This window comes from Vanessa atalanta, chromosome Z (genome assembly GCF_905147765.1).
Source record: "Vanessa atalanta chromosome Z, ilVanAtal1.2, whole genome shotgun sequence".
Lineage (NCBI taxonomy): Eukaryota > Metazoa > Arthropoda > Insecta > Lepidoptera > Nymphalidae > Vanessa > Vanessa atalanta.
This window is the reverse complement of record NC_061902.1, coordinates 10,495,222-10,507,753: the sequence shown is the minus strand read 5'-3', so window position 1 is coordinate 10,507,753 and position 12,532 is coordinate 10,495,222. Positions and strand designations below refer to the sequence as shown.

The 12,532-nt window shown below is 29.4% G+C and overlaps 2 protein-coding genes across 2 annotated transcripts; one reads left to right on the top strand and one right to left on the bottom strand.

Annotated features, from left to right (window-relative positions):
• Positions 1 to 51: 51 nt before the first annotated feature.
• Positions 52 to 3,815, top strand: LOC125076323 (inter-alpha-trypsin inhibitor-like). The gene is made up of 4 exons (XM_047688440.1): positions 52 to 58; positions 642 to 833; positions 936 to 1,023; positions 3,634 to 3,815. Exons 1-4 carry the CDS (start codon positions 52 to 54, stop codon positions 3,794 to 3,796), a joined length of 450 nt encoding a protein of 149 aa, XP_047544396.1. The 3' UTR covers positions 3,797 to 3,815.
• A 74-nt stretch (positions 3,816 to 3,889) lies between these two features.
• LOC125076322 lies at positions 3,890 to 10,158 on the bottom strand. The gene is made up of 8 exons (XM_047688439.1): positions 10,097 to 10,158; positions 6,858 to 7,113; positions 6,670 to 6,777; positions 5,689 to 6,158; positions 5,122 to 5,224; positions 4,953 to 5,048; positions 4,237 to 4,392; positions 3,890 to 4,023 (listed from the first exon to the last, which is right to left on the bottom strand). The coding sequence occupies exons 1-8, from the start codon at positions 10,156 to 10,158 to the stop codon at positions 3,958 to 3,960; spliced, it is 1,317 nt and encodes a 438-aa protein (XP_047544395.1). The 3' UTR covers positions 3,890 to 3,957.
• Between the last annotated feature and the right edge of the window lie 2,374 nt (positions 10,159 to 12,532).

Below are 12,532 nucleotides of genomic sequence, written 5' to 3'. Positions count from 1 at the left end.
AATAATTCTAAACGTTAAAAAGTGACAGGCTGTCAATGTCAAACTGATGAAATGCCTAGTACTAATATCTATTTCTAGTATCTATAATTCTATATACAATATATATTTTAGTCTACTTAACCTATCATCTCAATATTAATTAATACATAGGAGTACAGAATGTTTTTGATTTTTACTTACTACTTAAATATCAAACAGAGGTTAGTTATAGTGACAAATGGAATTAACTTAACTTACTGTTGCAAAGTTTTCGATACTTAAAGTCGTAAACACCTAAATATTAAATATATAAATATCCACCTAGATTTTTAATATTAATAAAATATTTATAGTTTGCAATAAAAATATGTAGTGCATTGGTATACTTGTAAGGCTTAAGTTTTTTTAATTTGAATAATATTAAGTCATGAAATATAGAGAAAATTTTAAGTTATTCTTTTTATTAATAATTATTTATATAATTTTAATCACATACATTAAATGTCATAAAAAAACAAAACGTTATAAGTTTCTTACAACACAACACCCAAATGAAAAAAAAATTTGCTTAAAAATTGATCAAACTATAAAAGGTTGTCATAACATTTCTTATTTTTACTGCAGAAATAAAAAGGCATAACTTAAAATATATTGTTTTCTAGCTCGTCACAAAACATGTTTTCTCCGTCCTGATACAGGGCCTTGTAGAGCTGATATTCTTCAATGGTATTATGATGTACGTCAAACAAAATGTTACCGTTTCTTCTGGGGAGGCTGTCAAGGTAACGGTAACAGATTTGACTCTAAACAAGATTGTGAAAATTATTGCTATTTGAATAAAACTAACTCTCATAGTAAGTATGTCTATTTACTTGTAAAGTAAGGTTAATATAAATTTCCTTTAATATATTGAAAATTTTAAATCATAACTTTATTTGTATTTTCTAATGTTTTAGGTGAAATTCCACACTTTTGTTCACTTTCCTTTGATTACGGAAGCTGTTTTGGATATTTTAAACGATGGTCTTGGGATCCCTTGACTAAGTAAGTTTTGCTGTTGTCCGAACATTGTATAGAGTACATATTACATCTTAATATTTTCATATTACTAAATACTAAAATATCTGAAGAAGGTATGGTTAAATTAAATTGTAACTAAATATTATCATAGATATTTACTAGAATTTAATGCACACATGTGGATAATTAATAGTAATTTAATTGTTATAACTGAAAAATATGTTGCGACTATCCGAATAGTTGGATTTATTACCGTTTCAATCTTTAAAGATTGACATTTCTGAGAATGCATAAACAGAGAACTACACACATAGAAACATTACATGCTGATTGCATAACATAGCAGAATCAACTATATAATTACATTCTCTCATGTAATGATTGTACTTCGTAATTAGCATATTAGACAGTGCCTTGCAGGACTGCTGTTATTATGCTTTGAAACACTAGCACTGTTATCTTTCTAGAATTGTAAACAATGTTTTCATATATCTGTATCCTTGGCTTCTGACAACATGATGCTTTACCATTACTTGAGATAAAATTTAACCATCGACAACAAATAAACTGATAATTTTTATTTATAATATTTTATAAATTAACTTATCATTTACCTCTGATCCCATTCAATCCTCTTGTTATTTATTTTTGGAAATATTTAAATCTCAGCCTCATTAAAGTCAGTGCCAGCCAGTAAAAGACAATTTTAAATTAGTAAAATTAGCTATACTAAAATTAATTGTTATTCTTATGTATTGTATACTATTTATCTATATATCTGCAATTATATTATTTGGCAGCTGGCTTACAAAACTTTAAAATGCGTATCCCTAGATCCTGGGTTAAAGTGCTGTATAGAAACAAAACAGTTTTTGGGTTTTTCTGTCAAAGAAATTTGCAGCAACCTACCAGAGGTTGAACATTTTCAGTGGTGTTTCTTAAATATTTATTATTATTTTAGTTGACCTTCACGGACATGTTGTTTGTAGCCTTGGTGTATCTTATCTTCAATTTGTATTTTTTATTTTATTTTATTGTGCCTGCATGTTTTTATTACCAGCCAGCATTTGGTATTATTACGCAAAATAAAATAAATGTTTTTCAATATCAATATAGTTCTAAATTATAAGTCGTAGAGTCCAAACATCTTCATTATTTAAGAATGTGTCTTTATAGTTGCATTATTTGTTTTCGTGGGATTCGACCAGTCTGTTCATTCTTTACTAGTGTTCCCAACGCGTCTTTGCTGTCGTCGGTATAAAATAAGAATCTTTTCGTGTGTTCGTGTTCGCAAATTTGATGAGGATGACTAAGATGAGGACTAGTAACCTAGTCTACAGAGACTACTCTACTCTGGTCTAGAGGTACAGACCTCATGTATTCTGAGGGTATTGAGTTATTCTTCATTGCTGTTCCATTGTAGTTGAAGGTACGCTTTCGCTGCTTATGTGTATGTCAGGTAGAGCGGCACTACATGAGTTTAGATGCTGGGATTTTTTTACTTCCTTCCTTCGTAGACTTTACTAAGGCAGTACGGTACATCTATTAGGCATAATTTTCTTCTGAGGTGATGGACAAGAAATTTGGACGTACATATATTGATTATGTATGGTATATGTTGATTACCATCTCTCATGAGTAAGAACTCACGGGCTTTGATACGTAATATTATCACGATGGCTCCAAAGTGGTTCATGTTTGTTCAAGAGTGCCTCGTTGACTATATGACATTTACACTGTTTATGGATTTACTGTGATGCCATTCGCGAGGAGCGATCATAATACGCATCTTCGCCGCGTCCGCTTCCACCCTGCTGGTGATCTTATTTTTCAAGTCGATCTTCACAGTCTTTCGTCAGCAAGGATGGAGTATTTTTGAAATAGATGCTTCTAGTGGCTTTAGTACCACTGAAAGCATCCATCCTTCTCATCGTTTTTCGCCGTATCTCATCGCTGCCATAAGGTGAATCGTCTATTTCCATTTATAACCTCTTTGGTGTCCTAATTGTAGATGATGTCGTCTGGTTGTTCATTTCTTACTTTTAGCAGCTCTTCTTGCTGGTTAGTATAAAATTTAAGAATGTTGCTACATTGAAAGATTTAGTGGCTTTTGTAGCTTGGAATAAAGCCACATATTTGATGAAAGCGTTTGCCATGTGATCTACCGGTCTGATTACGTGTTTAAAACTTGACGCTTAGCCCTGTCCCATGTCTGCTTTGGCTCTACTTAGGCATTATTAAGTTATTTACGCTCTTGTAATTTGGAAAGCAAGTAGTATTTGGTCCTGTGACTAAACTCTCCGATTTTGTTGGATCGCAATCCCATCGAATTATCAGACTGAAAATTGGAAACTTAGCTTAGATTTCGCGCATACACTTGTGCACAATAATATCTCCTCTCTCATGCGTCCTTTATATAAAATCTATAATTATTCTGTACTTGTCCCGTTGAAAAGCCTGTGGTAGATGTTAGGTATGCCACCCTTGGTCTGTACCCTTAAAACTGTGTATGTATTTTTTTATGATGATCGGTTTAATAGTTAAAACGTTAACAAAAACAATTTATTTCGCATTTATAATATTAGTTAGAACATGAGTTAGTGACTTTATTAAAATCGTTGCATTGTTTTACAGAACCTGTAGAAGACGACTGTATTCAGGTTGCGGAGGAAACCAAAACAACTTCCAGAGTCGAATTGAATGTATTTCTACATGTTTAAATCCTCCTAACAATACCTTTGGAAGAAGTCATATTTTTACAACTTGTATTCCCATTGTTATTGATGAACTTCATTAAACAATACAATATACGTTTCTAGTAATAAAACAATATAAAAGTGATTTAAAATTTTATTTTATATCATATTTATTTGTGTTATATTTTTGCAACAAGTGTTAAGTGTGTTAAGAGTTTAAAAATGTATGATAATATTACTGGGTACGCTTAGATTGCGATCTTCACGGTGTGTCTTCTCCCGAAAATGTGCGTAACATTATAAAATAAGACAGCGATGTTCTTATTATCTGTGAAAATACTTTTTAATTATATTATACAGGAACAACACAATTGACTTGACATAAACAGTTTAACATTTAAGAATTGTATATTTAAACTAAAAAAGAGCTATTTAATATATTAAAGCTATACCTAAATAAAGAATTAATTTTAATTGCTTTTGCAAAACATTCATCCTTTGAAAAGTATAAATATTATACATATTTAATAAAACTACGCACCAACGCCATAGTCTGTACTCCAACGTCCACCATGTCTACCGCTTTAATTGCAAGTGATCTTTGAGTTCTCATAAGAATTATATAAACTTTTTGTCTATTTGATTTATCCATACATTCCCAAGGCACGGAGTATACAGCATCAATTAACCTATCATTCTAAAATTAAGAAATGTCTTGATTTCAATATTCAAAAAATAAGTTTCTAGATAAGTAATCCCGGTTTGGACCTAAAATAGGTATTATGATTATTTGCTAATATAATCTTGGCAGGAGCGCAGAGTTCAGAAATCGGCTGAGTTTACTCTTCTCGGCTAATTATCGTGCGCCTGATTTATGAGGACAGTGAGAAAATGGTGAATAAACTTGTATTTGCGATAAAAATTATGTATATTGTTTGCGCAGCTGCAATTAATTTTACACGCGCCGTCACCAAAATCGATTCAGAGGTCATTATCATCAACAATTATTTACTTGTTAGTCTTAAAATGTATTTATAAAGCAGTAACTTTTGCTGTGTTATATTTTATTTTTTAATATTGTAAAATAGTCTGGCAAACTACATCTACCTATATTCTAGTTAAGTACCTATATTATTTTAAGTATGAAGATTTTCTAAGATACGACTAAATGGTCATGTTTAATATTTAGTTAAATTACGGTACTTTTTTTGAGAATGTACCTACCAAGTAAAGAAAATATTGGAAAAATATTCTTACCGATATTCCTAGTAGCTCAAATACGATTGAAATTTGAATTAATTGTTGAAAAACTACGAAAGTTAGTGTACCATAACGAGCTAACGCTTCCGCACTCTGAAAATAATTTATGTATCGTATCACAATTTTATTATTTGTTGCGTGGTAGGTTATCTACTCCGTTACTTACCATTTGAGAACATTCCAATAGTAATACACATCCATTTATAATATGAAACATATAATAAAGGTATAATATAGGCCCAAAAGTTTGCGACATTTTCTTTACAAATCTAAAAAAAAAACAATTTTTAATATAGTCATATTTATAGATATATTTTTCACAAATTCAATGGTTGCTTAAAATAGTTATTTTATGAGTTCATGACTAAAATATCCTGAGATGGTACAAAGATATTGAGCTTTTCCGTCAATAAAATATCTGTAAAATCAGAGGCTAAATTTAGCTAGGGTCTAGGGAGCTAGCTTCTAAGCTAGGAAGTGTTAGTTAGTTAGTTAGTTAAGCTGGACCCGTCCTTCGAAAAGCACGAAGGTCCTGCGCTTGATCTGTCCCGGCCGTGTCGGATTGCCGTCACATCGGACTATGAGAGGAAATGAAAAATTATCTCATAAGTATTATTTCGTTGGAAGTTGAAATAGATCAGTGACGCATCATAATTATTTTTTTACAAATAGCATTAAAGTATTGCTTATAACCTTAAAATATATAACCGTTTCATTAACGGCACATACTCACTCTGCTATTAAACTGTGATGTAAAATAATGTTTCGCAGGTCACGGGAAACGAGCTTCATTTCTGCATCAGAATACCATTCATATTCTATATTGTTAATTAATAACTTTATCGAAGGTCTCCGAAATTTTTTTAGTTTGTCAATTAGTATCATCAAATGTCCACACACGTGGAAAATCATTAATGACATTAAAAGATCAAAGTTCGAGAAACAAGAGGAGCAAACAAATGACATATACCAATCAAAAAGGAAAATAACCAAGTAACCTTTAATATCATGCTTATAATCAAAGGGCAGCTCGAAGTAGACAGAGTGTTCGAATGTCACATTTTCTGTTTTGTAATTGCTAAATGCACCAGACGATATGTTTTTATAAATCGGTGTAACGTTGAATAAGATAATTCCAATGAATACCATGGTATTAAGGTACATTGTAAAAAAATGGGATACCTTGTGAACTTTGATGTAAGTCTGAAAAAAAGAAGTTAGCAATATAATATAAAAGCGAAATACCACTCACTGATTAATCACGAAATCTTAGAAGCTATGACACCTTCAAACTTGAAATTTGACAGGTTTCTTTCAGGGTATAAACATCCGCTAAGAACGGATTTTACGAAACACAAAGGGGTAAAACAGGGGTTGGTACTTTGTATGAAAGTCCTATATTTTTGAAGTATGAGTCTTGAAATTTAAAATATATGCTCTATAGACGGTGTGGGGGTGTACTTATAATGTATCTATAGAAATTATCCCCATTGGGGATTAAAACAGGGGATAATAGTTTGTATGAAAGTCCAATATTATTTAAGTTAAAGTAATTATGGCAAAAGGATTTTTAAGGTACTTAAATACGAGAATAACTGAAATAACGGCGAATAAATCAGCGGGCACAGTTAGTATGAATTATTTAAAATGATAACTTGAGTGGTAAACAAATGAAACTTAAAAATAGTTCCTGTAACACGTAATCTAAACTTACCGACATTGCGTACTCGGAATGGTGTTTGTGGTTAAACAAGTGTATTTTATTTATGAAATCACCCACGAGATTTTTGTAGCTTTTCATGAATATCAATAAAAGACGTATCTTAAAAAAAACCATATCGTGCAATTACAACGTAGCAAGAAACAACAGTTATTATATTAATAATATGGCAGATTACTTACCAAAGATGTTATGTTAATAAAAACAGTTACGTAAGTATGGCCCAATTCAAGAAAGTCGATTACTCCAAAATATTTTTTTATATAAAGCACGCCAGGAGGTAAACAAATTAGGTTTATTAAAAATATATAAATTTTTCCAATGAAATCATACTTAGATTCTTTTTCGCCCACTTCTTTACTAGGCCATGCACTAAGAGTTTTTAGACAACGTCGTAATATTTTGATGTACTTTATGTCCAGGATATTTCGAACTCCGCTGAAATATGGATTTTAATACCTTTTATTATAAATACTATAATTCATAGAACTCAAGATTTGTACTCTGTATTATAATGAAACCACTGACTTTTAATGTGGCTGTTAAATTTATTTATGTAAGTTATATATACATACAGTATATACTATAGTATATCAAAATTAAGGCACATAGAACACGTCGCACGCAAATAAAATTTGTTAGAATATATTTCGAACAGAAAACTAAGAAATAAAATTTCGGAGAGAATGGAAAATCCAAAAATATTTTAAAAAATTGCCTTCGTAGACACATAACCCACGTTGATGAAAAGGCACCATTATATATATTTTTTTTATTAATATATGGAAAAAAATATAATATAAAAAATAAATATAAAGAATAACTAACATTTTAATTGTATAGTCTGTAAATATATTAAATATAGGTAAGTAATTCTAAATTTACTCTGAGCTTAAAGGTAATTTTAAACCAAATTAAGATTTACCTATCTTTATTTAACTTTTATTTAAATTAATAAGTACAATTATTATGAACAAATGACCTGTTAATAAAAAGAGAAATACTAAAATTAATTATCAAATAATCGGAACTCTAGTCATCCGTATAAGTATTCCACCGGTTATACTTTTTTATTCTATTGATAACTTTATGAAAAAGACTCACACTCTCAAAGTATTTCTTGATACGTAATTGAATAAAAATGTGTTAAAATCATTTCAATTTGTACAACTATTGTATTGTCTGTGTGTGTCTGTGTTTTACGATGAGTTAACAGTGAGAATATTAAAATTACAAAAAAAAACAATCTTATTTTTTTACTAATAATAACTACATAGTAACTACTTTAGAAGTTATGGACTTACATAAGATCTTTCCCATCGCTAAAAAAAAAACCCATTTTATAACTGCTAAATCTATCGCTTGTGATGTTTGCTTCTTTAGATTTAGAATGTTCACTAGTCGGGTCTTAGACAGCTTTTGACCCAACAGTTATTTATCCCTGTATTTAAATCCTTCGTAATAAATATGGGAAAGTAACTATAAACAAAAGTCTGTTCATAAATGCATTAGAATGTTATAGTACAGTTAAAGAAAAATATTTTATATAAAATATATCTTAACTGAACGGCTATACATTAAGCATATGGAGACTTTAAAAACTTACAAAAATAATTTATCTTATATATTTTTTTATTTTATAAAGAAAGTCAGTAGAGCGTTACAGTAAAGGTACATAATTATATAATATAAGAGACTTATTTATTCTATTAGATTAGAAATTAGTTTATATTCTTTTGATAGACTTATAACGGAAAATTGATGAAAGTATGTTATTTCTATGACATGTGAATTAACTTCGACTAAATTGCTTTTATGTGCCCTTAACTATCGTTAAGCTTTTATGTTGTATTTCCTAAGGATTGAGAGATACGTTTGCAAACTAAATTTATAATTTTTAATATTCAATTTAAAAATAGAATATTAAACTTCGATGGAAAATACTTCATCAATCTAAATTTTATTACTACAACATTTATAAGTATGTACTGGAAAAAAATATATATCCTTCTTAGTTTATTAACAAAAATAAATGTTGTCTATATTATAATAAAATTATTTTTCTCTAGAATTAATCTCACATTATCTTTTTTATTATTATATTGGTTTTTAAATAATTTCTGCACCTTGAAGGCATTTGTAATTTTTTTTAAATAAATTCCGATGTTTCTTGTTATTAAAACACTTATTAATATATACTTATTATTTCATGAAATTATAACATCATTTAATTTTCGTTGATAAATTACGTAACTTAAGAATTGTCGATAGCCCTGGCAGTACAAAGGGAAACGTTATTCAATTATGCCTTACGTATAAACATTTTTGCATATTCTATGTTAATCATGGGAACTGTTTTTAATATACAGGTGGAAACAGTTCAATATTTTTTTAAATAAATATTTTTTTTTTCTTGTAAAAACACAGATAAGCAGATGAAAGGTTGAACATGAGAGTAACTATAATTAATTTATTTAAATTATTTTTATTCATTAAACTTCAATAGTATCTGTAGGTTAATATAAAAAGGTTATATATTTCTGAATGACTGACTATCATCACAAGGCTTAAGCTTTAACACGGATGCTTGAAACATGGATTATAAGTACCTACTTTTGATTCTTAATTTAGAGGTGCGGTATTAAAGGATTTGTGGCATTTTAATAATTCTACACTTATAATTTAAATCTTGCAGTAGTAACGCTTTATTTTCAACTCCTTTTAATTACTCAATAAAATAAGCGTTCCTTGTAGCCATTACCGTCATTACCATAGGCCACACGGGTCACATGCCCAGGTCCTTTAAGGGCCCCGAAGAACCAACAATTTCTTTCACACGTTTATGCTCACATTGACTGTTATGTATATTTTCTATATTGCCATATTTGTAAGAAATAACAAATATATTTATCAAAAGGCTAGTGACAATAGTCAATATTAAAAGTAGAAACCTATAGACGTGCACATACCGTGAAGATACAAATAAATATACTATAGCCACAAGATTGTACAACCAATCCTACGAATCCTACGAATTTTCCCACCGTTTATTTGAAACTATACTTAAGGCCTGACTATGAGCAAATTATTTGTACATGCTAGTAAATATCTACCAATAGGGCCCCCAATTTATGGATGCCCAAGGGTCTCAGCATAGCTTGAGACGGCTCTGCTTGTAGCATAGTTGCCTATATGACGTTGACATCTATCTGTATAAATGTAAAATTTGTAATGTTTATTGTTACACAGTTATTGTTTTCATATGAATGACGAATATAATATAAATCATTATAATATTAACGGTTTCATTCATAATACTTGAATTAATGCTTCTTTCTGAAACAGGTCTCAAAAAGGCAGGTTTTAAGTACAGGACCTACTAATAGCTTTATCCTATTCGTTGATAGACTATTGATTTTACTTTAAGAAGGGATACTCTAAAAGAAAAAAGTCTACTTCTTCTTTTGCATACTTTCTAGTCATTCTCAATTATAGTGATTTCTTGTCTATCCTTGTCATTATTTATACTGGGATATAAGCATCAAATGTTCGCTTGATAACAGGGGATATCTGAATTTTTCGTTCTTCCTCATACGAGCCTTATTAAGAAACCAGTACGATATTCGTATCACAAAGTTAAACAATTGCTCAATCTAATTGAACAATAGTATTTTTTATATAAATGTGGAAAGACGTAAAATCACTTTTATTACTAATGTATAACAAGTTGTTTTATATTTTATTACCAATAAAATAAAGTAGAAAACTTCGTGTGCAATATAAGTTACAATTATTTTCGTTTTAGTTTTTAGTCCAGAATGCAGATATTTGGTATATATTACTGGGTTCTTATCTTTTTGATATTTTGTTTCACCAATGCTGTAAGTATTAATCATGAATAAGTGTTCAACTATTTATAAAGATATTTACGATTTTAAATATAATAAGCATTCTTTCTTCATAGACTACATGCAAGGAAAATTCGAGTTTTAAAAGTCAACATTCGAAAACGATAGACCCAAACCATAATATTTTAAAAGAATTGAATGAGTTTAGGAAACTTTTTAAAGAATCACTTGACATTTTTAAAAATCAAAACGAAAGAAAATGAAATTCATTTAACAGGAAAGCTTTAGTCAAAAACTGTCGTAGAAACTTATGTGATGGCGTATTTCATTAAAATATAGAATCTTTTAATTCTCCATGTTATGAATAAAAAAATTGTTTACAGTGTTATATATGCAATGCACGTGATATCGGAGAAGATGGTTCAGCGAAATATGTTAAAGTTCCCATTCCTCGAAGGAAATATATCGTTCGACTGATGAATAGCACGTCCCCTTATTAATATTACTTAACAAATTAAAAACATTTCAATCCATGTATTATTTATTTTTTAATAAAATGTTCTAACTGATTGGGCGACATTTTGAGTTTTTATCCAACAGGCTTATCGCAAGTTTTCTCAAAATAAATTATCTGGAAGAGTTCAAAAGACATTAGATAGACAAAAGACGTCATTGGCCCCTCAAATACGACAAATCTTCCAACAAATCAACGACAGTCCAACTTATAACGAGACTTACCGCGAAACAATTTTACAACAATTGAAGCTGATCTTTCACACTTCGTCTACTGCCCGCTGTCATCGTTGCAGAAAAAATAAATACTAATTCATGAGACTGTAAATTATACATTAACTATAAAAAAATCTTTAATTTATTATCAGTGATATTTCCTGATTTCCATGACGGCAAAATCAAATTCTTTTTGAGTGCAACCTCAATATATTTACTTATGGGTTATATATGGTGGGTTTCACTCCACTGAGAGAAATTTGCCTTTATAACTGATAACCATATTATTGGATAATTATAAAATACGTATCTAAAAAAATATACGCGTACGGATTAAGTGAAACTAAAATGCTTCCCTTCCGTCACGTGGACTGAACATTCGTGCGCTTTATTATTATGAAAAAAATGCTGTTATATAATAAAGTACATGAAAATGAGGCATTGTTTTGGAATCAGACGGAGAAAGAAGTGACACGACTTAGTACAATGAATTATAAAAAAAAAACACTCAAATTTCTTAGTGACAAAGTTTTCATTTGTATAACTTTCTTATTGTTCCGTTTTGTATACAAAAGCTAAATAATTAAAAAGAATATTTATGATGCTTTTATATGAATGAAGCTTAAGTATTTAATTTCATATTTATGTGCCAGAATGCATTTTGCATTTGTCTAGTTTAGTACTTTAACTTCCAATATGTTATTTTGTAATTATAAAGTATTCAATAAAATAACAAAATAATTTATAAGCCATTTTAAGACAATCTAACTTATTACAAAATAATAATCTTTTGTAAAATTAATATTGATTTAATTGTCAATATTAAGTTATTACTATTAGAATATATCTTAAAAATGTTTCAATGACTTTTATGATGTAGGTACATACTACCTCTTTTCTTTCAAAATATATGTTTCAAAAAGAAAAAAGTAAGCTCATGGTATTTATCATCATTTATGTCAGGTAATAAAATTGCAAATATATATTAATGAAAAAAATTAAAAAAATTATAAATAATCCTCACAAACATGTATTCAAACGACTTTCGTCCTTATTACATTCTTATTAGGAAAGAAGAAGAAAAGGGAGACAGATTTGCTCGAATTAATATGGAAGTAAAACATCAAGCAATATCAGAGACCATTAATCCGTTTACGAAGAAAACTGTTTATACTCAGACATATCCAACAAAGTTAATACCGGCCGCACCCAGAAGAGCCTGTTGTTACTATTGTTCTTAATAACAGTTTTGATATATCATGCAAAATCGCTCTGAAGAT